The 27,836-nt window shown below is 42.9% G+C and overlaps 3 protein-coding genes across 5 annotated transcripts; 2 read left to right on the top strand and 1 right to left on the bottom strand.

Moving 5' to 3' along the window:
* Positions 1-45: 45 nt before the first annotated feature.
* On the top strand, positions 46-15,129 carry pabpn1 (poly(A) binding protein, nuclear 1). Of its 3 annotated transcripts, none has more exons than XM_085418368.1 (7): positions 46-530; positions 4,001-4,109; positions 5,886-5,953; positions 7,912-8,018; positions 8,315-8,402; positions 9,029-9,180; positions 14,468-15,129. In XM_085418368.1, the coding sequence occupies exons 1-7, from the start codon at positions 396-398 to the stop codon at positions 14,661-14,663; spliced, it is 855 nt and encodes a 284-aa protein (XP_085274494.1). In that variant the 5' UTR covers positions 46-395; the 3' UTR covers positions 14,664-15,129. The 3 variants fall into 3 exon arrangements, with proteins under 3 accessions (XP_085274494.1, XP_085274495.1, XP_085274496.1); XM_085418369.1 differs by lacking the exon at positions 14,468-15,129 and adding an exon at positions 13,259-14,062; XM_085418370.1 differs by lacking the exon at positions 46-530 and adding an exon at positions 839-969.
* A 1,202-nt stretch (positions 15,130-16,331) lies between these two features.
* On the bottom strand, positions 16,332-19,902 carry ngdn (neuroguidin, EIF4E binding protein). Its single transcript, XM_085418367.1, has 11 exons — positions 19,813-19,902; positions 19,484-19,543; positions 19,305-19,376; positions 18,943-19,080; positions 18,768-18,852; positions 18,567-18,619; positions 18,321-18,435; positions 17,962-18,136; positions 17,199-17,352; positions 16,557-16,620; positions 16,332-16,450 (listed from the first exon to the last, which is right to left on the bottom strand). Exons 1-11 carry the CDS (start codon positions 19,831-19,833, stop codon positions 16,431-16,433), a joined length of 957 nt encoding a protein of 318 aa, XP_085274493.1. The 5' UTR covers positions 19,834-19,902; the 3' UTR covers positions 16,332-16,430.
* Positions 19,903-22,696: 2,794 nt separating this feature from the next.
* cebp1 (CCAAT/enhancer binding protein (C/EBP) 1) lies at positions 22,697-25,088 on the top strand. The gene is made up of 3 exons (XM_085417759.1): positions 22,697-22,794; positions 23,525-23,824; positions 23,928-25,088. Exons 1-3 carry the CDS (start codon positions 22,792-22,794, stop codon positions 24,231-24,233), a joined length of 609 nt encoding a protein of 202 aa, XP_085273885.1. The 5' UTR covers positions 22,697-22,791; the 3' UTR covers positions 24,234-25,088.
* Positions 25,089-27,836: the final 2,748 nt, after the last annotated feature.

Raw genomic sequence — 27,836 nt, 5'->3', positions numbered from 1 at the left:
TAGCGAATGGGAGGGAGATTCTTACGCCTGCAGTGATCCATGGCTCCACCCCTAGCTTCCATTTCTGAACTGAAGGGACGCCGCCGCTCTCGCGTATAGCCCTCGCCTTTTTTTATACACACATTTAAGTAAATAAACTAGGTTATCTGTCGTAAGTTAGGACCATTTCCTAAAGGTAGCGTAAATCAGTAGTCCCCGTTCATCGTGGTATGCTGTTTGAGTAGTAGCTAGAAGTGAAGCTAGCATTTTATTCCCCATTTTAACTTTACTAAGCGGCGTTTTCCGCCGTTTTTTTTTCTTTTCGCCGCCCCGCTCACTCTACCCCCTTGTGTGTGAGTAGGGGCCTGCAACGTTGGTTTGGCCACGAGGCGCGTCGGTACAGTTGGAACAGGGCGATGGCGGAGTTCGGTAACGGACTGGCGGAGGAATCTCTGCTAGATTCAGACCCCGGACATCCCGAGCTGGAAGACCCGGGTGTCGGTGACGAAGAGCCGGGATTAGAAGAGGGAGAGGCCGCAATTGAAGATCCGGTAAGTGAAGGGCATTGTTTCTAAAGTGGAAACCCACATGAATACCGAGACACTTTGTGGTCGTGGCGGAGCAGCTAGTAAAAGCAGGTGAACAATTTGTTGATTTTTTTTTCATCCTCCACACGAATCTTGGGTCACATGCCGTGTGCGTTACTGCTATCGCCAGGTCTGTGTTAACCGCCATTGTGGTTCACGCAGTGCAGTAGAAATGGGTGGTGACATGCGTGGTGTCGGCAGCCATCTTGGCGCAACAGCGACGCCAGTTTCTCTGCGCCAGAGAGCAGCTCGAGCCGTTTGTGGGGGGTGGGGGGGGTCCTTGTCGCGAAAAAATGCGAGACGGAGATGCAGGAGACAGTAAGGGGCGAGGGTAGGACAGGCCGCCGCCATTAGCCGCCGCCGCTGTGCGAGTCTACCTCCTTAAGAAGGCGACCTGCTAACGGTAATGACCTCTTTTTATTCCCTTTTACCTTTATCATTTAACCGGCTGTGGCTGCTGCATTTCAAGCGCCGGTTTGCGCACACGCGAGCGAGCGGCCGCAGGTTATCGTTAGCTTAGCAAGCCCGACCATTAAAGGCTGCGGATAAAATGACCAGCGGACCTGTCAGCCGTAATCAGCAGTCACGAGATGAAATGCGGCATTTGCACCTCAAGCTGCTGGGCCTAACAGCAGCTGGCTTAGTAGCCGTGAATATTAAGCATGTGATAACGGGCTAACATGCTAGCGGATTTTAACAAAGCTGGTGTGGCAGTGGCAGACGTGCACCTGACCATCTTTGTCGCCTATTTTTCAGCCGACAATGGGGGTAGAGTCGTGAATCGCTGCTTGTTGGTGCACACCCTGTGTAATTGTTGAAAATGTAAAATTTGCATTAATCAGCCCAGTTAGTTGTTTTTTTTTAAAACATGCATATATATATATTATTATTATTATTATTATTTTTCCCTCGTGCAGCTAACACACGAGTGCACAATGGCTGGGATTGTCTTGAGTGACCAGGTGAGGGTTTTGAGGATGTCGGCCAGTGAAAGCGTGGCGTACAACGCAGAAGAAAGGGGCTGCGGTATTTGAGGGGCTGGGTTTGCATCCTTCAGTGTTTGGCTAGAGCAAGGAGAGCAAGAGAAGGGAGGGGAGTGAAAGAGCTTGCACTGAATATGCGACAAGACGAGACAAAAAAAGGGACAGAGAGAAAAATTGGAGTCGCAACGTGCCAGCGGTGGATGGCTCATCCCAGCGGTCCTGCTTTGAATGTTGATCACTTCCCATCCATCCATCATCTCAGTGTTGGTGATATGTGTCAGAGCATCAGTCGCGTGAATACACGCCGACCGAGAAATGATGATGTCTTTATTAGCGTGTGCAGCGAGTCGCTGTGCAGTTTTATAGCCCGCTGCGGTGAGAAGATCTGAATTTATTACAGTCCGTCTGTGTCGCTGCACCCAGTTTCACAAAGAGCTTTTTCATTACAATCCTGTCAGTAGTTCTGGATCGAGCTGGAGTGACTCCCACTGTGCTGCAGTGCACCACTGTCAGACAGGAGGGTCCACTTCCACATGAGGGCACAGCCAGCTCACTGTTTATCTAATAATAATAATATAAGTTTATTGGCATTATTTAGTTTAGCGGGATTGACCGCAGATCTCTTCATCATCTCGCTGCTTCATCTTTCCAAAATGGCTCTCCAGCAAAAATAAACACATTTTCTTGGAAATTAATATGCATATGACCATGTAGTGATGTATGCTGTTCCAACATAAACTGATAACAGAAGTTCATTTTTAGGCTAAGGTGGCATTTTTGTTATAAATATATTTTTGCGTTGTAAGCACTTAAACAGTGAATGTTACCATGTTTGGACATGATGTTTTTAATCATGTGGACATTTGAAGTGCTGTTTGCCAACACTGCTTTCGGGCTGGATACTTAACCTTGGTTGGTAACCTTTTCGTTTTGTGTGTGTATGTATATGTATATGTGTGTGTGTGTGTGTGTGTATATGTATATGTATATATATATATTTATTTATTTCTGCTCACGCATATCTTGGCCTGGCGGTCCTCTTTGTAGTGGCTTTAAAGTCTGCTTTTCACTTGGGGGAGGTACCTACTATTAAATTTAGGCAGGATGGCAGGGTATACTGCAAAATGTGGGGCATGAGAATAACTATAGTGCGCATGCAGCAGTGCAGGACTAGATTGAGGGTGCACTTAAAGGTGGAAGAAGTCCCAGTACAGGGTTTTCCCTGAGATTATCTAAGGGGCTTAGATCCTGTCTGGGATCTGGGGTTGGAATGTTGGTCTTATTCAAAGTCTGGATCATGTTTTTTGACTGTTGTTGTTACCATATTTGGATTTTTATTTATTTATTTATTTTAAAGCTGGTAATTCTTGTCGGTCACACATGTTAATATTAGTTTGACCCAGAGCTGGTCCTGACCTCCATGGAGCCAGAAACTTGTGAGCCATTTTAAATGTGAATTATTACACAGTTCCAGCTACAGTGCTTTATAGAGGGGAATTATGATGTAGGTGTTTAAAAATGCAGCAATCCACACAGAGAGACCAATTAATTTGAAGCTATGTAAAGCAGTATTTTGCAATTGCATCACAACCAGAGTTTATTAACACAGAGATGGTTAACCTGGTCATATGGATTGGTGACTATTTTGAGGCTAATTTCCCACCATGTTTCAGCTTGTTTCATATGATGATTGTCTATAGAATGGGTGAATACCAACTTTGTGTGTATTTAGTTCCTGCAATAGGCAGGAACTAAATACACACCGAGATTTGATTCTGTTGCCTGATATGTATTGCTGTCCAAACAGTATTATGTTGCTATTCAGAAAGTGCAGGTTTGTTATCACAAACACACACACACAACCTCCCACACATCTTCTCCCAGTTGTAGTTTATAAACAAAGTTGCCCTTTTGGCGTTTTTAAATGTAGCCTCATGTATACCTGGGTTATCAAGACAAGCTGGACAGTGATGCACTGCAGTATCTACTTCATCCTCCCACTGAACCTGGAAACACTGACATTCCTTTTTGACATGTGGGGAAGCACTTCATGCTGCTAACGTTTTTACTTTTACTCCAAGTCCTCTCTTTACATTTGTTTGGCTTACAGCGTCCTCGGAGCTACTTGCATTCTTTCCCTAAGACTTTTTGTGGTTCTGCCTAAATCTTGCACATATGGATTTTACGACTTGTAGCTGATATAAAGTCTCTCTTTATACTGAGGTCATGTCACGGTCACGGCACCATTTCTTTTGCTATTTTGCCAAATGGGTGCCTAAAAATATTTCCAGGGTGTGCACACACTAGATCTCTTTCTGATTTATTCATTAAATCATTTTGGATTTGGAAGTTGGTGAAGATGGATCCAGCAGTAACTGGCATTGTGATATTGTGTTGAGCTGTGCACATGATGGACTGACGGCTCTGATGGAATCTGTGTCTGTGCTGCAGGAGCTGGAGGCAATCAAAGCCCGAGTGAGAGAGATGGAGGAAGAGGCAGAGAAGCTGAAGGAGCTACAGAACGAGGTGGAGAAACAGATGAATCTGAGCCCCCCACCAGGTGCGTCTTCTTTTTTTCCCCCTTCCAAGGCAGACGCCTTCATTTTCCCCCCATCTGTCCACATTTGCCTTCTTGTCTCGTTCTGCTGTCACATTATCCAGTGAGGGGAAAGCCCCATAATCATTTGTCTTATTGTCTGTTGTGTGCTCGCTTAGAAATAATCTCACTTAGTAAATGTAAATGCTACACTCATTTTCAAGCAGTAACCCCATACCAGTTTAGGATGTGCATTAAAATATGGGTTCACTTTAATGCTTGGTTAAAGTACATTATTTTAATATTCAATTCCATGTTTTTAACCCTCAGAGATGATTTTTTTTTTAAATGCAAACAAAAAAACTTATGTTCAGTCCCAGTTTGCAATGCTCTTATGTCCAATTTTATAAGGTTAAATCTAAATAAATGATAAAATAGTTTACATCCATCAGAACTTTATATAATGCACGAATCTGAATGCGTGTCTGTCAGTATATTTATGTTGCTTAATTGCCCCATGTGAAGAAGAAACTATGATTTTGTCATTCTTGTGTAATGACAAAACTCGTGAATCAATTGTCAACTCCATTTTTGCCTTTATACTAGGGCTGGGCGATATATCGAGTTTTTAAAAAATATCGATATATTTTCATACGAGATATAAGATGTGACAATATCGTTTATATCGATATAGTCTATGTTACGTTATAATTATACTTGTGGAGCCACAAGTTTACCTCTCTTTCGTCCACTTTTGTCTCTACGCAACGTTACTCGGCCTCGCCTCTCCTTCACTGAATACAACTCCTCCTCCCCCATAGCTTCACCTGCAGGCAGCGAGCAGATGGACACGGCAAATCTCCGTTAGCGAGTTGTGGGGGTGGACGGCGTCAACGTGTTAGCGAGCTAACTGCGCTAACGAGCTAACCACGCTAACGCCATGCAGCCCACAGGGGCTGCACGGACTAAAATCCTTTCATTTTCTCAAAAGTTGACAGCGCGCCTTATGTATGAATTCTGGTTGTGCTTGATGGCCGCGAACCGATTTTAGGTGGTACACAGCGCTCAGCAATCTGTCAAAAAAATGTTTTACGACTTTGGTAAGCTACGGAGCTGCAGCGCTTGATGAATTGGCGGAGCATTACGGCTACCGTAGTCTGGAGCCTCGCGGAGTGATACGTACTGTGCTTCGACGTAATATTATGTGTATAAGGACCATAAGAGACATGGTTACAAAGTGGATTTCAAACTCAAGGCTGTCAGTCACGCAGTAGAAGTTGGGAACAGAGCAGCTGTGAAATCTGTCTTTGTTATTATGCTCAGCGTCTGTTAGTTTACATTTTGACGGCACAATTATGAGCTTTTTGTTATGCACAAAAACAACATTGTTTTCTTTTATTTATGGAGCATTATTATTTAATAAATGCTGATAATTTATTTTTGAGTAATTTCTTCATGTAAATCTATGCTGTATGTAAATAAAAATGCCTGTGTGACATCTGGGACACAGCTTTGACTAAGAACTCTCTTTTTGTTCTTAACTTATGGCTTTAAAAAAATATCGAGATATATATCTTATATCGCCATCCAGCTAAAAAAAATATCGAGATATGAATTTTGGGTCATATCGCCGAGCCCTACTTTATACCATCCATTTGATCTCATCTTTTCATGGACTTTTCGATTGTAGGTGCGCTACATCTCACATTTGGAGTTAAAAGCAGTAATTTGTCCTAATATGTGTTTCATTTCAATGTTGTTTCCTATGTAGATTTATTCTGTACTCTCTCCTCTGTGCAGTTGGCCCTGTCATCATGTCCATCGAGGAAAAGATGGAGGCAGATGGCAGATCTATTTATGTCGGAAATGTGAGTAACTCTTTGTGTCATGCAGATTCTATTTTGGCCACATTGTGTCTTGATTCTTGTTGTCGTGTCTGACATAACATTATGGAAATAATATGACGGGGGGAAAACCAGTTGTGACACTGAATCATAAGTACTGGCCCTATTAAAATCACGCTCCCGTGGGTTTCCTATTTTTTTTTTTTTTTTAAAGAGTCTGTGCATAGAAATCACTTTGTGCCTTTGATCAATCCTGCAACCAGTACAAACTTTATTCAAGGTGTTATCACTTTGGACTCTTACTAAGTATTTAAGCATTCGTGATACTCTGAAGAGTCTTTAAACTAGGGCTGCCACAAACTATTATTTTGATAGTCGACTAGTCACCGATTATTTTTGCGATTAGTCGACTAATCAGATCATGCATCCATTGGATGTACAGCTTATTGCACCAGCATGCATCTGCTCTTATATAACTATCATTAGCTTACAGCTAGTGTTTAAGATCTGTGCAAACTAATAATAAAGACAAGATGATAGTTTATTAAATTTTAATGAAATTTGCAGATTGTTTCGGTGAATTTTAATAAACTCCTTGCTATCTAAAATATAACAGGACACCGGAGTTTATTCTCCAGCATCTCACACTTCTGATAATCAGCTGTCTGCTTGACGTTTATTCAGCTGTGTAAAAACTATAACTTTAATCTCAGCCAAACCGATTTACTCAGGAACAAATAAAATACAAAAAAAAAGCCAAACAATAACATTTTTAAGTTATCTAAGCGACTTATATATCATGTTTAACCCGAGTAGCGAAAGACCGCGGTGGGTTTGAAAACTGTTTGCCGGGTGTCCGGTGTTCTTACGGGCTCTAGTGAGCCTTGCCCCCGGCTAGCTATCGAGCTAGTGGGTAACAGACGTCTCCGAAAACGTTGGAGCGCCTTTGAAAATATGTGGTGTCTTGATAAACCGAGCAGATATTTGAAGTTTACACAGCTACATTCTCGCCTGAACATATGTTAAATGTTTATTTTGTGACCCAGAAAGAATAATAAGAATAATATTAAAACTAACTGGCTGCTGCGATTGTTGGAAACTGAGCTGGGCTGCGCTATGAATTCTGGGACAGAGCTGCTACTTCTTCTTCAGGGTTTAGGGAACACCTTCTGTTTCCAATCTCGGACAATAAGGCTACATTCACACTGCAGGCGAAAGCGCATCAAATCCGACTTTTTTGACCCATATCCGATCATGGTATGACCGTGTGAACAGCACAAATCCGATCTGGGTCACTTTCGTATGTGGTCCTGAATCCGATACATATCTGATGTTTTAGAAAGCGACTGCTTTTTGAATGGTCACGTCGCATTAAATCAGTCTTTTACATCACTGACATAAAACAGATGCCAATTATCAGTGCTGGAGAAGACATTGTGAATGCTTCCTGGCCATCCAGTGTAGATGTTAGTGAAACTGTTGGGAAGACAACGTTGGAGAAACATGAACATTTTATTTGTACTGTATAATCTGCAGATTCTGACAGAAATCTGCAACTTTGGTCTGGGTCTAAACAGAGCGCGTTGTGTGTGAAGTCTTCTTTTGCACATGCGGGCCGCTTTGAGCGTTCACACTAAAGCGCCTTTGCTGTCACATTTTATTTTTAGTGTGAACAAGCAGACAAAAAAATCGGATTTGATCAAAAAATCGGAACTGAGCATTGAGACCTGCAGTGTGAACGTAGCCCAAGTCTGGTGGTTTGTGGGAATCCTTTGGGCGTATGCCTCACTGGTATCTCAGACAATTTTAAGGCAGCTTTTTACTTTTGACCTGGTTTTGTGTCACATTGTAAATACATTCAGAGTTAGTTTTTACTTTTGTGCTTTAATATTTTTGTTGTTGTTGTGTTTTTAATGTATAATACAGCGCTGGTGACGCAGCTGTCTTGATGCTAACACTTTAATATATTTTTCTGTCTGCAGGTGGACTACGGTGCTACAGCAGAAGAGCTCGAAGCTCACTTTCATGGCTGCGGTTCAGTAAACAGAGTCACCATCCTATGTGACAAATACACAGGGCATCCCAAGGGGTAATGATCAGAAATTCTACAGTGAAATGATATTATTGCATATTGGTAGCTGGATCAGTCAATTATGAGCACAGTACAATTATGAGTATGAGCACATTTTAAAAGCTTCTCTAGAGCTGGAAAGTTGATTATGATTCCTTTTATTCATTTCATATAAATCACCTGCAAATCAGTTTTATCCTTGGAAAAATATGTTTTTCTTTAGTAATTACAAAAGGGTTTTTTTGTAGTGCTTTCTTTGTTTATAGATTAGTTTTACTGTAGCCAAGTGATTGATTTTATTTCCCCCCCTGCAGGTTTGCCTATATTGAGTTTGCAGACAAAGAGTCTGTTAGGACAGCCATGGCTTTGGATGAGTCACTTTTCAGAGGAAGGCAGATAAAGGTGAGACATTTTTGAGGTTAAATATCTCAGCTCCTTGAATGAGGTGGTAGTGGTTTTTTTACAGTGTGTGGATCTGAGAAGTGTCAGTTTAAACCTGAGACTTTCTCACAGAAACATGATGATCGTCCATCTCAAAACACTTCGCAGTTGCAGCATGAACTTAATGGGAGCAACATTAGCAGCTACCTCACCAGTGCAGTAACAGGAGTACGGTTGACTACATTTAGCTGATGTGGTCATAATAGTCACTGGCCATTCTGCCTGTCATGGATAGGATTGTCCTGATTGGTTGCATGTCTACAAGAAGATTTTAATGTGTTTGTTGTTTTTTTTGTTTTGTAGAAATGTGGCTTTAGTGTCTGACCTTCAATTTATTGGCTCTTTTCTGGTCAGAGTTTCCCCAATATTGAGACTGGCCAGTCTAAACTAGAAGGTTCTCTGTTTTTCTTGCTGTGGCAGATGATTAAAAGCACTGATTTTAAAAATACAAAAACACAAAATTGAAGCTAAAAGGCAAGGTTGTTGAGTTTTTACTACGAATTAAGAGGAAACAAATTTCTTTCAGTGTGAAAGCACAGAAGACTGTTTGGATGTTGTGGTTTATGCAAGGTCCCCTTTTTCTTTAGGTGGGCGCTAAGAGAACAAACAGACCAGGCATCAGCACCACAGACCGTGGCTTTCCACGGGCTCGGTTCCGATCACGGGGAGGAAATTTCTCCTTGCGTGCACGCTACTACAGTGGCTACACACCACCTAGAGGCAGAGGACGGGCCTTCAGGTGAGCTGACACAGAGACATCGTCATGTCTGACACCAGGGGAGAGCACATCACCTGCATGCATCCCACTCACTGTTTGCACTGAAAGGGAGCACAGGAAAAGCAAGGCAGACAGTCATGATGAGCCAGAGTTGACACTACTGTTAAAGATGGATTACAGCTTCTTGTAATGTTTGGAATTTAGAGTTCCTGAGGAGGCCCCGTTAGAGAAGGCACCGGTAGTCTGGCAGAGGACAGGGATTTTAATAAAGTAAATAGACAACTTGCCTAATTAATTTGGGGCAGATTTTCAGTTTGCAAATCAGAAAATAATGATTGACTGGACAGAGGGCTGGTGGGTGACACTTGTCACGTCCCTCTTAATCTGAGCATGTGCTTGTCCAGTGTTTAAGTCTTTAAGATTAAAATTGATTAGTATAGAGAAGGTAAGTACAGAAAGGGCAAAAAGCCCCTTGTACACAGAGGTGGCCAATTTGAAAAGATTATCATGTACAAATCTAATTTAGTGAAGATGACATCATTAACTATCGTTTCCCCTCACGATTACAGCTTTTCTCAGTACCAGAGCTGACAACTGCATTGTACATATACGCTGTGTATCCTGGCAACCATATGAACAGCTAGTCATGTGATCGATCATGTGGGATTAAGTCCGCGCAATGCAGTAACAAAGTTTGATCAGATTGCCCACCCCTATCTGATACAGAAGTAAAAACTGTGCGAGCTGTGGCATAGAATTAGAAACACTCATCATGATATTATTACTTGTATATCAGTTGCTATACCCCCCCCCCCTTTCCTCTTTATTTTATTTGGTTACATTCATAGAATAAATGAATGACGGTCACACATTGATGTATTCTGTAATAATAAAGGCAAAAACACAACATGTAGCAGGGCTAACTGGTTGTGGGATTCATTGCATGCTGCATCACATTACGACCATTTCAAGACAGGCTTACGGACTCGCTGCACACCACCTTCTTCCTCCCAGGCTGCACATGCACTCTGCATAAATTGGATCTGTTTGGGCCGCTGCCAATGAAGTTTCTGCAAACTTGACTGTAGTGGAAAGTTACTGGTGCAAAGCTGCATTACTTGCACTGGTGAGGTTTTTAACTTCTTTGGGCCACTAATTGTGCAGCAGCATGCAAACCATTTTTAATAATTGATGTTTGGGCTTTGTGATGGTTGATTCGCTCACCTGTAGCACTGGTTTACTTAAACACAGCATTTATCAGCAGTGGTGTAGTGAACACACTGATGATTGTGTTGTCTGGAAAATCCAGCAAAGTCAGTTTACTGTTATGTGGCTCTGTAAAGAATGAGAGAAAAAGCCTGGTGTTGATCAGTGTGTTGTGCACTGGGATTCTGGTGGCTCTCTACATGCAGTATTTTCACAGTTGCACACAACATCATGATTTTGATGAGCTCCACTTCAGAGTTCTGCTTTGGGGTCCTGTCAGTGGATTGTTGTGCATCTTGTGCTGCACATGGAGGTAGTCTCTGCAGACTTGGTCACAGTGCAAGTTTGCAGCATTTTGTTGTTACCATTTTCCACCTGGGGCGAAAGTCTTTAAGATCTAGTGTTGCAAAAGTAATGAGTTCATTCTGAGTGTTGTCTAAGGAGCTTGGAAAGAGAAGCGTCTGGACTTCTTTGAGTTGCTTGAAGACATTTCACCTCTCATCCAAGAAGCTTCTTCAGTTCTGAACTGAACTGAAGAAGCTTCTCGGAGTAGAGTAGAGCTCAGTCTGTGGAGCCATCTTGTATTTTTTTTTCTTTTCTGTTGAGACTGAGAAAGGAGGTGTGGTGCCAAACGCGCTGATCAGCATGCCAACTTCTTCACATCCACTCAGATTTAAGACTGAGAGATTCTGATTTGATTGCCTCTGCAAATCATCTGGAACCTTGAGGGCCTAGGCTCTTTCTTAATACTAGATGTTTAACAAACAACATGTTCCAGTAGAAAGCTGCTGTAACAATGAATCCATTTGCCAAGTTCTTCTGACAGGCCCTATTTAGCCTATTTTATCATGTGATTTTTCTATTGTTTCATTTTTGCCCTTGGACTTAACTGGGATATTTGTGAAATGATTCCCCATTTCAGCAAGGCTGCTTTTAAATAACCGCAGGAAAGGATTCCATCTCGATTTGTTCCTGTGTGTGAGAAAGTGTCTGAACCTCAAGGTCAGAATCTCTCTAATCAGTCTGTGTACTCACTTGAGCCACTCCCACACATACCAAGAAACCCTAACCCTGATAGTTTACTCACTGGGATTTGGCCTGCGTTGCACGACAAGGCACACAAAGACTTGGGCAGAAACTGAGAGGATTGTATGTTAGATGAAGTCTCCTGAAGTTGAAAGCACTCATAATGAAGTGTTTGCAAGCTGAAAAAAGTGAAAGGAGCCTGTAAACGTTATTTGACTTTAAAAGCTTTAAGTGAGCTTGGGTCTCCAGTCGTTCCAGTCACGTTATCTGAGGTTTTAAATATGCTGCTCATTTTGACTCACATTAACTATGTATAAATATTTCTGTGGTTTCCATCTGTGATTTGATGTAATTAATAGACTCAGAGTGATAGAAACCCCCCTCTTGGGTATTACTGGTAATACTACAGTGTATCATCTTATTATCTTACAGCCTTGGTTCACGTGTAACAATCAGCCACAGAGCAGCTGAACTGGCCTCGATAGCAGAGGCGAGCTGAAGAGCTGTGCGTTTGCTACATTGTGAATTCATCACTAGCCTGCAGTTCATAGTCATCCTACCAAGTTTCACTGGTGCCTTGTATTGCTGTGGGAAAGGTCCATGGTGAACAAACGCGTAGCTAAAAGTCTTTGCATTGACCTGTTGTAAGCTTGGGAAGATTTCACAGCCCGTGTGACGTCTGTAAGTCACGCGTGTTTCGATTGGCTTTGTTTTAGAAGAAGCAGAGATTTTATCAAAGCCCCGCTTTGTGTTCTGTTCCTAATCTGCACCTGAAACCCCGACAGAAAGCCAGAGCACAAAGATGATCAATCATGCTAACGTGCACTTAATTGACCTCTGGCTGCACAAAGTCTTTTCTCTGATATTGCCTCCATTAACATCATCCTCATCTTCCCAAGCTGCTGTGGTGAAAAGCCAAGATCTTGATGTGAGCCAGAAGACGCACGTACTGAGTAGATGATGTGGAAGAACCTGTTGTTTGTGCCTTTTGTTGTGGATGTCCTTGCATGTACATGACCCCCCACCTCCCCCTCTCCTCCTCCTTAACCACCTCCTCCTCAGACATGGCACACACCTTCCAGCTCAGTTTCAGCCTTCCAGCGTTCACTCCCAGAAACGAAGGTTCATTACTGCAGCCTGACTTCAGCATTTAGCCCATCAACCGCTGGACTTTTGAGTCCCAGTGTGACCTCTTTGTGTTTGTGCTGCTGAGTGTGTGTGTGTGTGTGTGTGTGTGTGTGTGTGTCTGTCTCACTGCCGCCTGGCTGTGTATCGGGTGGTGATGCGTGCAGAATAATAGTGCAGTTTATGTCGCTTTTTAACTGTGAATGTTTGTGTGCACTGTGTTGCTGGGGGTATATGTGTGGTGCTGTTTGTCCTCAAGGTCTTTCCCCACAGTGACCCCAGAGGCGGCTCTCGTACAGAGAGACACACAGAGAGAGAGAAAGAGGGCGAGAGAGTGCCTTTGCTGTCCCCTCACACCCACACACTAATCATTTTATCTGGAAATTAAACACTTTTCCTCTCTTGACAAAGCTGCTTTCAGCTTCTTTCACCACTATTCTTCCACACTGATTTGTTTCTAAGATCAAAGGCACATTTTTTTTTTTTTTTTAAAGATGTCTATTTAGTGATTTGTGAACACTGTCCTAAACACACTGTTTTTCTTTATTTTCTTTTATTTTTGACGTAGGTCAATATATTCATTCCCCGTTCACTTTACTTCCAGGACTGAAATTCAGACCCTTCCTCTGCCCACAGTCGCACACATGCACATATTTATTTACTACATCGCACCAGGAAATTGGTGTCCGTCTTCTTAAGCCAAACAGAAAAAACTCACCCTCTTTTTCTCTCTCTTTTCCAGGGGCCGAGGGCGAACAACATCGTGGTATTCCCCTTACTAAACACCCTCCCCCCCATCCCAAATACTTCCTTACTATCAAACCTCTCCCCCTATTTCTGTTCCCATATTAAAAAAATACAAACACACACAATGAAAAAGTCCTTTCCCTTTCCCCAACAATAAAAGAAGAGAACCCCAGAAGAGAGAAAAAAAGACAAAAAAGGAAAAAAAAAAACAAAAAAAAACAAAAACACACTTCTCCTGGACAGAGAGACTGGCTGGCCGCAGTGTGAGATTGTGTGTGAGCGTGCTTGTGCAGAGGTTGATGCGGTCACCCCTGGTAAGGTATACATTGGCCTCTTGGGGGAGGGAGGGGAGGATTACTATGGCAGTGTTTGTTTGTTTTGTTTTTTGTTTTTGGAAGAGGGAGGAAAGGTGGGGATGAGGTATCTGGGGGGGGATGATGGTATCTCAATCTCAGGCTGCAGATGTGTCTCCTTTGGTCTGGCTGTGACCTCCTGCTTTCACACCATCATCAACACAGCCCACCCACTCACCACCGCCTCCACAGCAGGGGGGGGAAGAGAGAAAAAAAAAACATACACAAGAATACACATTGTTCTCTTTTTTTTCTTTTTTTTTAATGTAACATAGATATGTGAAACTTACTTTAGCTATCAAATATTTGTGTTACGTTTGTGGTTTGGAGTTTGTCATTACCTGCTCGCACCCTCTCCGACCCCTTGTGTGTCTCCCATTCTCTGCCCCCTCTTAACCCTCCTCCCCCCACCCTTGATTTATTTTATTTTTTTCTAACGTTTCATTCCCTCCAACCTCTCTTCCTTTCATCACAACATGGATTATGTTGTGTGCTGTCAGCTTGATCTGTGGACAGTGATGGACCTTCAGTGTTCAGTGGAGTTGTATTTCTTTTTGTTTTGGGGTGTTTTTTTTGTGGGGGGTTATTGGTTGTGCTGCCACATCCTTGCCGCTCGTCCATCCTTGTCACCTTCAACTCAGGCATGGCTACAGCTCTTTCTTTTTTTTTTTTCTTTCCTTTTTTTTGTTGTTTTTTGTAAATTCTTTTGACAGGCATCTGCTGTTTTTACTCTTTATTTTCGTGCAATCCCTCCCCCTCCCGCCCCTTTGTTCTTCCCCTCCTTCCCTTTGTGCACCTTGTCCCCTCCCCCCTCCTCTCTCTGTATATTAGACCACTTCTTGTCGTTTCAGGTTTCAGGACCAGTGGAGGCTGACAACCCCTCCCCAGGTGGCGCCGGCCCCTCCCACTGTCTCTGCAGCATCTCTCTCTCTCTCTGCTCCCGCTATGCACACTCACCCCATCCTGTCAGTGTGGGGGGGCGGGGGAGGGGGACAGGGCGACCACAGGCCCACCGCGGGGGGCATTTACTACAACAGCAAACGCTGATGACGCTTTTAGTCCTTTTCACACTTCAAATGTCTCTCACACACACACACACACACACACACACACACCTGTTCAACATGCACCGCAGCACACGGCAGTACAGATGGCACTTAACAGGCAGCCAACCCAACACATGATTTATATACAGAGAGCTGAAGCCAACATAGCTGAGTGGCAGGCAGGTTTGCTTGAGAGCGAGGAAGGCAGGACCAGAGACGAGGGTGTTTTTTGGGGCGCCCCCTTTCTCTGACTACGCGCAGTGCAGTCACGGCTTGTCTGAGGAAGGCCGACGAGCTAACAGCATCGATTATTAATTAAATGAAAGGAGTGGGCTGGAGTTGTTATTTTAGAATGGGGGAAGTCAGGGGTGGGGTTTGTGTGGAGACTTTTTTTTTTTCCTTTTCTTTTTGAAAAGGGGAAGGGGGTTTGAACAAATGTTTTGCTTCTTTTTTATTTTTATTTTTAACCCATGAGTCTGTAATTAGAAAAAAAAAATAAAAAAATTGTGTAAAAAGTAAGTGTGCATGTGTGCGTTTATTTGAATTTTACACCAATTCAAGGTATTTAAATGTAATTAACAGTATTCAGCATGCATCATTTAGGTGGTACTTCCAGGAAGTAATGGGAGGTGTGGCTTTATTTTCAGAATGAATCATTTCATTCTAGTCAGTCATTAAAATACCAACAGCTCTTGAGGTTATGAGGTGTGACGTTACTTGGGTGTATAATATACTGTGTATATATAATGTCCAGCAGTTGTGCAGCTTTGTCCAGGCTGACTGGGCTTTCTGTTAGACCCAAGTTGACTGCATACTACTTCCATGTCATCACAGGTCCCTCAGTAGGGGTTTACTACAAAAGTTCCACTGTTTTTGTATGGCGTTATTTTTGTGCCACTATTCTGAGCGCACGTTAAAAAAAATAATAAAAAAAATTTGCAGTTGCAAGTATTGCATTTTGAGGAGAAATTTATTTTGAAAACGTTTAGAGCACTTGTGCAAATATGTGATGTCTTGATGAATCGAGCAGATATTTAAAGTTTACACAGCACCACTCTCGCATGAAAATATCTTAAAAGTTTATTTTGTGACCCAGAAAGGGTAATATTTCAAACTCTGCCACTCTGTGCTCCTGCGCCACTGCCTCGTTTGAGTTTTGGACGAAATGGATTCTGGGATATTGCATTTCGTCACGTCGAGCTGATTGGAGACCAAAACAGCCAAACACGTTTTTTTTGCATCCAAGTCTGTGATTGACTGGTTTTGTGGCACAAATATAACTGTGTACAGAGAGGGTTGAGCGCGCACGGGCAGAAATGTTGAGAGCGCAAGCAACACATTGGAGCGAGCGCAAATGCAAAAACTGAGCGAGAGGGGCTGCGTGTGTGTGTGTGTGGATAATAGCAAACACTGAAATACATTTTTTGCACGCAGCAATGAAGTTTGTTCACTCAAATTTAGCTTTTCTTCGCTCAAAATAAATTTCTCCTCAAAATGCAACAGTCGCAACTGCAATTTTTTTTTTTTTTACGTGCGCTCAGAATAGTGGCACAAGAATAACATTTTTGTTCCAATTAACATTACAAGGGCCAGTTTATTTTGAGTGGGCAACATGACTGCCCTCTACTGCTGACATGAGGAAAAAAGGTCTTACAATGCATTCACTGTAGGATACAGGTCATGAGGAATGGTTTCTTTATTACAATGTTTACAGAGACTTTATAACAATTAGCTGCTGGTAACATCCTCTGACATGCTGTCCTCAGGTCTAGTTGCGTTTCTTGAAAGCTGAGGAGAAAAAAAAGGACTGCTGCATTTTATTTGAATAAAGAGAAATTTTTATTAATACTAGTTCACAGGTTAATTTGGTCTCGTGGTATTTCAAAGTCCTTACCTTTTCTTTTGGTTTTCTTCTTCATGATTTTCTTCTTTTTCTTGGGTCGTGGGTTATCCCCATCCTGCACGTACACAGAAAATGCATCAAAACCACATTAAGACTGTAATCTAAATAAAACTGAGCCACAAAGCTACCATTCATACTGTACAAAGATGGGCCTGTTAGCAACACTTTGTAGCTACTCATGGTGCCCAGGACAAAATCTAAACATAGCACATTGATTTTCCAAGACTTCCTAAATACACACAGGGGTTTTTCCACATCTGCAGGCAGGAGAGAAGACTATCGGCAAGAGGCTGAGCGGCCATTACTCTGACTTATTAGTGCTTTTTATGACAGCAGACAGTTAAGACAGGAAACAGAACAGAGCCACAGCATGCCAAACCTATGTAGGCACGAAGTGTAGCTGTTGCCAGCAGTACTGCACCAGACAACTGAGTCACCACAGCACTCAGCATTTTAAGGTAAACATTCCAAACCTCTGAAAATATCCAACTGGAGCCTTCTGTCCGATTGTGTGCTGGTAGCAGCTCAGGTTTAATCCCAGTCAGTATAAATGATGAAGTCTCAGTTCGGTTTAGAGATTAACCAATAAACAAGGCAGAAGCTCAAAATCAAAATACAATAACGCAAACACACCTGCATCGCCTCACCACCGGTCAGAGCTGTGATGTCACCAAAGTGTGTTATACTGCTCAGCTGGTTGGACATGGCCATCATGCCCCTCTTCTTGGTGTTCCTCTGATGCTTCGGCACATTGAGACGCACCATCATCGACTCCTCGTAGTTCTTCCTGTGTTGAGGTAAACACATACCATTTACACAAACCACCAAGCAAAGAAAAAAGAAAGATGATGCTGCAAGGTCTTGCTGAAAGACCCCTCAGCACCGTATCACCCCAGTAGAGCTCTTTACTCTGAGACTGCTGGTTTACTTGCACTTCCCAGGACATTTAAAAGTATAATGGGAAGCAGAGCATTCAGCTTTCAGGCTCCTCTTCTGTGAAACCAGCTCCCAGTCTAGATTTTATGTGATTATCCACCTCTATGCATTTAATTATTAGTTGTTATTAATCTCTAATGTATTTTGACTTGTCTTTCTCCCTTCACTCTGAGCCTGGTTCTTCTGGAGAGTTCTTCCTTTTTAAGGGATTTTTTCCTTCCCACTGTTGCCAAATGCTTGTTCACAAGGCCTTCTCTGACTACCGGGTTTTTTTCTGGATTATTGTAGGGTCTTTAAATCACAATATGAAGTACCCTGAAGTGACTGGTGGGATATTCTGCTGTATAAATAAAACTGAATTCAATTAGAAGTTTATCTCACAACACTTCCCATCTAAATCAAGTAGCAGACATTATGACCACCTAACACCCATCTGTGTGTAAAGTAAATGAGCAGGAACCTGTGGAGCTCCTCGCGGCTCTCCCGCTCGCTCTGGAAGTCCCGTTTGTCTCTGATCTCCTCTGGGGCGTCGCTGTACTGCTGCCTCAGCTCCTGGATCACAGAACTCCGGAGTGCTGCTTGTCGATGACGCTCCAGCTTGGCCTTCTTCTTGTCTGCCTCTGTCATGTCACCATCTGGATGTAACGGGTTTATTTTTTGGTTAACAAACAAGCAGGAGAAAGAAAAAAAAATAAATTATAAGCTTGCTATAACAATCCCACCCCCCACCCAAAAAACCCCAACAACAACAAAAAAGAACCTAACAAAAAACCCCAAAGCAGTATTGAAGTACTTTATAAAGCAGACCGGTAACATTACCATAATGCACTGGGGCAATCTTTGGTGGTATATATTTCTTGCCACTAGAGTGGGCTGCTTTCTTTTCTGAAGCTGCCTCGTTCTCTGTTTCGTCTTCAGACTCAGATTCACTGAGCTGCAAAAAAACAAACAAGCATTTATCTTTCCTACTAATACAGGAAGCTGATGTTTGGATGCATGTGTTTACAGTTTGATAATGTGACAGTAAAAGAAGGAACCGGAGCCGTCGTGTTACTCTGGTCTTACTTTGCTGACGAGATTCTCTGGATTGGGACGCAGCTGCAGTGGGTCATTTTCAGCTGAAATCAACAAAAGCATCAGACACGGTTACGCCTACCATAAGTGGATAAATGCAAATCTTGCTGTGCATTGAATCTGATACGCATCCTTTCAGTCAAAGCTTTCTTAGACTGCACAGTTCTGAAAATCTGATCACTTCGGTCTTACCTAAACTGCCGGTAACAGCCGTGCGCACGAGTTTATCAATCTGATACTTCAGTTTGTGGTCTAGAGGTCGCATCTTCTCCAGGATCTTCAAATAAACAACAACAACAAATCAAGATTAAAATAACACATGTTGACTGCAGAGAAATCGAACAGCGTCACTTTTACAGCCTCTTACCGTTCTGATTGTGACCACTCGGTCTAAGGCATCACTGTCTTTTATTTTGCCTCCTTCCGTCTTGATGCTGATCAGGTGAGTGAGGTCCTGGAGATAGAAGAGCAGCAGGTGGTACCGAAGGTCCAAAAAAGACAAACCCTGCAGGAGGAGAAGGCGGACAGATGGTCAGACTGCACTTCTTTCCCTGATCTAGAGAAATGAGAAATCCTGCAGGAAGTGTGTCAATACTTTTATTTAACACAGCCTCATTAAAGAGGATGCATCAGTCTTGCCTGCTCCTTTCAAACCAAACTGCACTTTGGTCAGATTACCGTAAAGACTGGACCTGAGGAGAACTAGCATTTCAAATAGTCGTTACGCACCTTCGACGTTTCCAGTGCCCCATCTTTGACTTTAGTCAGCAGCTCACGGACAAGACCCGTCACCGAGGCCACCTAAAAACAAAACTTAGATTTATCTCTTTATTACGGCCACAAACACACATTATTTCTGAGTTAAACTAAACATTACGGGATTATTCTTTTTGTTTTTAAGTTCTTACCTGTTCAGTGAGATTATTCAGCAGCTCTACAGCTTTGGGCAAATCGCTTTCAATCAAATCCTAGAAAGCAGTTAAATTACATGTAAGAGATGCAGTATCCGAATTTGTAAACAGTGTCCGTACTGAAATACCAGCTGTTCGACATAAAGGTTTGTTAGCTAGTGGCTAGCCTGACGGGCTAGCCTGACGAGCTAACAAACCGCTGTGGTCCTCTTTAAAGCACCGAGAAGCGTTTTCGTATATTTGTACATACTAAAGTATAATGTTCTGTATGTAAACACGATATAACGGCTTAATATATAACAAGGAGGTAACTCAATTTCACTCACGTTGTCAACAGGAGCAGCCATTTTAACGCCACTGTACCCTACGGAAGCCGCAGCGGGACAGCAGTGATAGCTCTAAAACGGTTACAGATGTTACTACTGAGTGAGGCAAAAGAATGGGACACCAGTAGCTTAAATCACTTCTATATTACATCTATCCATCGTGTAGTGTTTTACATACTGAACGGGCCTGGGTGTTCAACAGGGCCCGTCAGCAGTGGCAAATTGATGTAATCATTTTTAAAGCACACCTGATTGTATTTGTTTTGAGGAGATCGGGTAAAGGTGCAAAGTTTGGTGTCTGTACATAAACAGCTGCTGAAATTTGAACTTGTTAGATTTGCTGTGCCCTGTGAGTCTGCAGAGCATCCTTGGGGGAAGCATAACCAAGCAATAGTTCAGGGTTCTCTGATTCAGCCCAATCACAAGTTTGATCACAATCAGAAAATTGAATCAAATCTTAAAAGTGGAGAAAGTGTCTGTCTCCTCAACCCCACACGAGAGCTGATTCCAAAATGGCATCACAAGGAAGCCCGCTAAGTTCAAATAAAATGCTCTGACTGAAAATAGGATATGATTAGGTAATCGTGATATGATGGAGATTGGTTATTTACGAGCATATGTGAGGATTTTCACAGAACTGAATAAAGATAGGGGACCAGTATGATCTATCGCTCTAGTCCCAGTTAATACTCTCCCTGTGGCATTTCAGATCCGCTGAAGGCTTTTCAGAGAGCCATTAGAACAACATAATATGGAATAAAAGCAATCCAGCAGTCATCCAGGATTTCATGGTTTTAACTGGATGTTAGTGATTTGGGTTTCTCTCCGGCCGTGGAGATAAATATAACTGGGTGTCATCTGTATGCAGTAGGGATGGGTATCGTTTAGGTTTTATCCGATACCGGTGCCAAATCGGTACTTTTGAAACGGTGCCGGTGCTTAAACGGTGCTCGAACCGGTGCTTAAAGAATGGAGAACACAAACTTTGTCCAAAAACCTCTCATGTTCAGCTGTTTTTTGTTTTTTTGTTTTTTGTAAAAAGATAACAATGTTAGCCTTTTCTGCAGCTATGGGGCATATATGGTATGACTCTTGGCTGGAAGCAGTGCTTAAACAATGGAAAAAAAAACACAAACTTTGTCCAAAAACCTCTCATGTTTAACTGTTTTCCACTTTTTCTTTGGTCATTTTAGCCTTTTTGTCCAGGGTGAAGGGAGTATCTGCCATCAAACAAGAAGACAGCCGCATGTAGCTATGATGATGTTTGCTAGTTCACCTTACATGCATTAATGTAATAACGTGGTTAGCCTACTCAACGTAAATTACACTCGAACAACATTAAGCGACTCACGCAGAGAAGAACGGCTGCTGCTGCATCAATATCCTCATCATTTCTGCTACACTGGCAGGGCTAGGGGCCAGGACTCTATTCTTCGGGTTTTTGGGGGATGTTGCTCCGGGTCCGATAACTGGCAACCCACCCAACGTGCACAGTGTGAGGTCTCGCAGCAAGCTATCAAATACGGCGCATTTCTCGGCTTTTAAAAAAAACGCTATGCGTCGCCAGGTGTTTCATCGGATTCTTGGTGTTACCTCCTTTGACAGTATCACAGTATCAGCTTAAAGCACTTGTTGCTGCTGAGTTTGCATCTTTTACTGTGAAGTACAGCCAGACTTTTGACCGCTTCGCCTTGGACATTTTTAATCTGTAGCTCTGCTCTAACTGAACGTACGTACCTGGCCCCGCCTACTATCCTGGGAAACGTAAAATGATTGGCTAGAAGTGTATCACAGCTCAGGAAAAAAAAAGCACCGAAATAAAGCACCGAAATGTGCGCTGCTTTTCGGTCTGGTTACTACCGTTTATGTCAGAACCGGTGCCATCATGGCACCGGCCACCGGTACCCATCCCTAGTATGCAGTGTTGGAGTGGCTAAGGGTTGTATGTATACCATGAAAAGCACCGGGCCCAGCACAGGACCCTGAGAACCACCATGAGTAACTTTAAGGTGTAAAGAAGGCTCATCGTCTTTATAAACAATTTAGAATCTATTCAAACAAGTGCCACACATTTTCTTTAATCCCAGTGACGTTCCACTCTCTGTGCTCTCATTGTGTTGTGACCAGTGGTTTGACATTGTGCTGAGGTCCAGTGTGCTGTGTCCGTGTTATGGTGACCTAGAATTCCTGATGGAAACCCATCAGATATGATCTGCAACTGCATCAAGGCTTCATCATCATCATCATCATCGCCTTTATTTATAAAGCACTTTAAAACAAAAACAGGCTTATAAGAAGGAGTTAAACAACACCAGCCTCAAAGCCTTAAATGTTGATGGTTTTGATGAAGTTACTTCAGAGAAGCTTGTCTATTGCTGTGAAGAAGGCTTCAGAAAATTATTCCTGCTGTTCTCCATAAAACTCTGCAATAACTCTTGTTTCTGTGACGGATGAACTCACCTGTCCGGCACAAGAATCCACACACAAACTTCTGCATTACAGCTTCATTCAGCTGTTTCTTAGATTTAGAGTGTTTACATTATTTCTTAATCCAATTTGCACTACTCTCTTGCACAATCACAGTCATACTATGTACTATGTATGTGTATATATGTGTGAAATCTTTGCACTAGTATTTTATTCTTTATCCAGCTGCTGTAACACAATAATTTAACCTTATGGGATCACTTAAGTATCTGTGCAGAGGAGATGGTGTAAATGTAAAAGAAATGGGAACACTTCTTTGTTTCTTTTTGTTAATTTAAGTGTGTGTGTGTGTGTGCGTGTGTGTGTGTGTGTGTGTGTGTGACAGAGGGGGAGAGAGAGAGAGAGAGGCAGGGAGAGAGAGAGAGAGAGAGAGGGGAAGTGATTGTGATAATTGAGGGCCACCTGTCTATCTCCTGTCTTTCAGAGCACTGTCAGCCACACAGCCTGAGGAGGACCTAAAGAGTATCCTGAGAGTTTGTGGAGCAATCGGTCATGGTAAGTGAAACTGTAACTTTGTGAATTTGTGGAGAAATTTGAGCAAATCGGTGAGAAATGCAACCTTACCGAAGCGTCAGGGAAGACGAAGCGCGCAAGAGATTCGACGTTTCTTTGAAATCATGAGGAAGAAGAGCTCGACAGTGGCATGAAATAATTTACTCTTTCAATATAGTTTGTAGTCTATGATGCAAAGACTGTACGTTTAAAAGAGAAGAGGGAGGGTAAAGAGAAGATGGCAATAGCAGCTTACAAACTAAGGCTCACAGCAGTGCTGTCAGAGTGTTTCCACGGTTTATTTGTAGTTTAATTTATTATGATGCTGTTTGATTTTGTGTTAGGGTGTATCTGAGTGTAGTAACCTTTAAAATAGAAGAACGTGTGTACTGTGGCAGAAACATCCCCATTTACCATCAGCGGTGGAAGAAACACTGAAATCTTCTTTCTGAAGATGCCACACCTAAATAACTTCTTTATCCGTCTTACATCACTCAAAAAAAAGCAAGCAGGCAGTGTAAGGTTGAACGAACGAGCATGTTCAACGTGTAGCATCAGGACAGAATGTGTGACCGCGTAATTAAGCAAGTCAGTGTTTTGTGTTGCTGAAAGTTTGTTTTATATATTGTAGTTAATTGACAGCAACATTCAAGCAGTATATGTATTTTTTAATGCTTAAAGTATTAAATGAGTGTTGGAAGTAAACCGAATCTTCCTCTGTCTTCTTCTACAGATGTCTGATTCCAGGGTGTCCTCGGTCATCCAGGAGTGGGTGAGCTCCTTCCCAGGTCAGGTGCACAGCCAGACCCTCAATTCTGTTGCTTCCAACTCGGCTGCTTCCACCAATCAGATGACGCAGATGGACATGATCTCGTACGGCCAGTCTCAGGGGATGATAAGGGGGGGTGGCGATGACAGAGGGGCCGAGCAGATGATGGGACTATCGTACCTGCCGTACCCGCCGTCCTGCCTTGGCAGCGCCGCCAGCCCGGTGAGCACAAACCACCACCAGAGCCACGCCAGTACTCAGCAGGTGAGAGAAGCATTTAACAGCAGGTCACGAAGTGTTTCATACAAACCACACTCACCCACCCCACTCTCCCACGGCTTTAACGCATGTGTGCTGCTCACTCCAGGACTTCTCCCCCTTCCTCCTGCCCACTCTGCGGGCCCCGGTGACCAAGAGGAGCATCAGCAAGGATAGCGCAGAGTACCGCCTGAGGCGTGAGAGAAACAACATCGCGGTGAGGAAGAGCAGGGACAAAGCCCGCAGGAGGATCCTGATGACCCAGCAAAGGGCCGGCCAGCTGCAGGAGGAAAACCAGAAGCTGCAGATGAGGATAGCACAGCTGACACAGGAGCTGGACACTCTGAAACACATCCTGTCACAGCGGCACCTGCAGGCAGCCGAGGAGGGAGCAGCCGGGCAGTCCAGCATCTGAGCACAGCCCGAAGCCTCGTTTGTACCTGATGTTAACGTCTGATTACAGGCTTCACAGTGTGCCTCAGTAAGGCCTGCGAGAGTCACAGTGAAGCACCTGTTCGAGCATTTTCACCAACAAACATTTGTGATCATGACAAAGTCACTTAGAGGAGGTAATGCTGGGTATAAAAGTGGTTAACTGTAGTTTTATATTGTAAAGGAAACCATAGCTTACTGGCAGTGTTGTAGCTACTATTTAGTACACTGATGTCCACATTTTTAATTGTTCTCTTACCCCCAAACTTTACATTTCTGCACCTCACATGTTGAGCGTAAAAGATTCAAAATGGCAAAATGAACACTTCCAATCTGCTGAGAGCTTTGATACACTCTGACACATTCAGGGTCACACAAAAGGAGCACTAAATGTAGCTTCTCATGACAAGCACCCAAGATTATCTGCTGAAGTAGACTAACGCCTTCAGACAACTCGTTTTGTGATATATAAATAAAATGAACTGAAGTGAATTATAATGACTGCTGCAGGAGGTGGGCTTTATGATCTGTATGTAACTAATGCTAACCTGCTAACCTGATGCTACTGTTAAAGTGCATCCTGTTGTACTTTTGGTAGCTAAGCTAAGCGTTAGTTAGCTAAACCTTACCAAACCTTTGCTTTAAAATGAGAGTTTATGGGGTTGTAAAGGCTAATAATGATAATAATAACAACAATAATATTATAGTCAAAGGAGCTTGGAAAGAAAAGCGTCTGGACTTCTTTAAGTTGCTTGAAGACGTTTCACCTCTCATCCGAGAAGCTTCTTCAGTTTCACCTCTCGGATGAGAGGTGAAACGTCTTCAAGCAACTTAAAGAAGTCCAGACGCTTTTCTTTCCAAGCTCCTTTGACTACGATGACCTGGATGACTGAGAACCTTCACAGAAATAATATTATACCATCCTCCATTTTTATTGAATATAGAACATGTAGATACACTGGCTACTGATACACCTCCTGTGATTGGACAATCAAAGTCAGTGAGTGTAGTTTAGTGTAGGAAAACAGCATGTTTTGTTGGAAATTAGATCAGTAGAAAAATGAAATCAATTGGAATAATAAAAGTTTGGCTAGTAAATAGCCTCAGTAGCTATGATGCTGCACAGCAGCGTTTTTAGGTACTGTTACTCTTTGGTCTGAATGTAGAGGCTATTTATTTTCTAATGCAGGAACTTGAGGCACACAGCAAAAAAAGAAAAAAAAAGAGACAGAGTCAATAGCGAATTTTAGTCATGTGATGGAGGACTTGAGTTTAAACTAAAATGCAGGCGTAGATATAATAAAAGGTAAAACAGTGCGCTGAAGGACACAACCTGGTCATTTGTTTATCTCCAGATTGGAAATGGTGGTTCCTGTTCACATATGGGTATAACTCGTGGACCCCTTTAAACAACGGGGGGGGGAAGAGTCCCGCTATGTGCGTTGGACCGGAAGGATATGATTTGATTTAATAAACATTGCCTAATCATCTACCTGACTTTTACCGTCTTCGTCAGAGCTGATTGTAAGTGTTGTTGCCCAACGGAGTTGCACAACAACCTGTGGTTTGAAGAGGATTCGATGAAACAGAGAAAAGAGCCTCTCTCTTCTAAAATACAGCATCAATCACCAGTAAATAGAATAGCTGTGACTAAATACATGTGTGACTACTTGAAATGTTTTCAAATGTGTAGCGAGTAATACACTGTTAAAGTGAAAAGTTGCAGTGCTGCCAAATGTTTTTTTTAAAATAAATAAATGATTGCTTGTGCCTATATGAAGTCATTGTCCTCTATGTGTCATGTTATCTGAATACACACACACACACACACACACACACACACACACACACACACACACACACACGGGTTGTAGGTTGAGGGGTTCCTCAGATACTCTGTGCAATAGTTGCAGAGCCACTCCTCACCCTCTTCTGCCTTATCTAACACCGAGTTGTGTAAATGATGCGTCTCATTGGTCCTCCGGGGCATCCTTCACCCGGGGACACGGCGTACGCCTGTCACATTATTTACCATAAGTTGTCTACCCACAGAAACGGACGTCATTGCCATGGACCGTTGTGCACCAGCGGTTTCCCTTTGTGGGATGGGCAAAGATTTCGACACAGCGGAGGACGGAGATGAGGAGCGCAGAGATAGTATCAGTGTTTTGGGCTGCCAGGGCCTTCCTGTGGCTGTGATGGTAGTGAAGGGACACAGAGATAGGAGCCAGAGAGGAGGAGGAGGAGGGGGTGGGGTGACGAGCCAGACCCTTAAAAAAATGTATTAATTTTTTTCATGGTCCTGTATAACATTTCAATAGTAAAAACAAACCATTTGCTTTTTCCCCCTGAAGAAATTCAGATGTATTTTTATGTTTTACACATATTCAAAACTTGCAAAACACGACTGATAAGTGGGACCGAATGAAGTGGTATGGGAAAAGATTTTTACACAATAGGACATGTGTCAATAACCTCCTCGTAGAGGCTGACCTCAGTTCAGCACTTGAAGGCTTTATTAGACACATAAGGGCAGCAGAAAAATTATATCGGCATCATTTTAAGATCGTATCTCGTGGACACAGATTATACAAGTAACCCAACTTTGGTACCCTGATTTTGCTTGTTTCCCACTAAAACGATTTCAAAAGAGCAGTTGTGTAAATATATGCCCCCTGGGAGGGGGGGGGGGATGTGTAGAACTATCTTCATGTATTTGGATTTTAATCAGAAAGGACAGTGAAAGTGTGATGGGGGCTTCATGAAGCCTGCTGCGTCCTCAGAGGCATATGAAGATTTCTTGTGTGACCATGTCTGTTGAAATGTCCCACAGCGTTGTGTGGGGCAATCTGTGGTCCCAGGACTGCAACATCTCCACAGAGTGAAGAAAGACCGTATTTCACCTAATCCCTATCGCGTTACTCAACAGCTGCAGACCATACGAACCGCACAGCCCCACTGAAGTAGCTCCAATCTCAAAGCTGCTGCTGATCAAAGGTGTGTGTGTGCTTTCTGGATGGCTTGGCTGGACTTTTGTCTCCAGAGATCAACAACACGCGCGCACACACAAAGCAGTATGATCTGTAGTCCAAATATGGCCAGGATGAGTGTTTCACCACTTGTTGCAGTACTTCCGCTCGCTGCGAAGCGCTGCAGTCAGAGATGCTGTTTCTTAGCTTTAGAAAGACTCTAAGGGCTGAGATCTATTGTTTTACTGGTCTCACTAAGACAATCAATAAGAGAAGGTGCTTTTATGACGCGAAGGCTAATTTTTCTACTTTATACCATTTGTTTTTATTTGATATCATTCACAGCTTCCAACAGAGGCCCTCTAACTGTTGAAAAGCTCACATGCAACACTTCAAGGGAAAGTGGAAGCTGTCGCCATTTTTGGTTAAAACAAACACAACCTAATGAGGACTCGCAGCTCAAATGCATGGCATGAATAAGTGACTTGGAATAAAGCGGAACCCCTGCTGTTTAAAGCATCGCCACAGACTTCTTTACATTTACAGTAGCATCAAGTGACATTTACTGAAGTCACACTTCTTGCACTAATGGCGGGCTGCTGCTGCTGCTGCATCAC

Source organism: Rhamphochromis longiceps, linkage group LG9 (genome assembly GCF_057381845.1).
Source record: "Rhamphochromis longiceps isolate RC_006_pf linkage group LG9, R_longiceps_female_GT1.1, whole genome shotgun sequence".
Classification (NCBI taxonomy): Eukaryota; Metazoa; Chordata; class Actinopteri; order Cichliformes; family Cichlidae; genus Rhamphochromis; species Rhamphochromis longiceps.
The sequence above is the reverse complement of the archived record's forward strand: the minus strand, read 5'-3'. Positions and strand labels throughout refer to the sequence as shown.

Bases quoted from the DNA above. Each gene is read 5' to 3' on its own strand.
- pabpn1 (XM_085418368.1), top strand. From the start codon at position 396: ATGGCGGAGTTCGGTAACGGACTGGCGGAGGAATCTCTGCTAGATTCA. The intron at 4,110-5,885 runs GTGCGTCTTCTT...TCCTCTGTGCAG, and splicing joins GAATCTGAGCCCCCCACCAG to TTGGCCCTGTCATCATGTCC. The intron at 5,954-7,911 runs GTGAGTAACTCT...TTCTGTCTGCAG, and splicing joins GATCTATTTATGTCGGAAAT to GTGGACTACGGTGCTACAGC.
- ngdn (XM_085418367.1), bottom strand. From the start codon at position 19,833: ATGGCTGCTCCTGTTGACAAC. The intron at 19,081-19,304 runs GTGCGTAACGAC...CTCCTCCTGCAG, and splicing joins GGGCACTGGAAACGTCGAAG to GGTTTGTCTTTTTTGGACCT. The intron at 16,621-17,198 runs GTGTGTTTGCGT...GTGTACGTGCAG, and splicing joins CCGGTGGTGAGGCGATGCAG to GATGGGGATAACCCACGACC.
- cebp1 (XM_085417759.1), top strand. The intron at 23,825-23,927 runs GTGAGAGAAGCA...TGCTCACTCCAG, and splicing joins GCCACGCCAGTACTCAGCAG to GACTTCTCCCCCTTCCTCCT.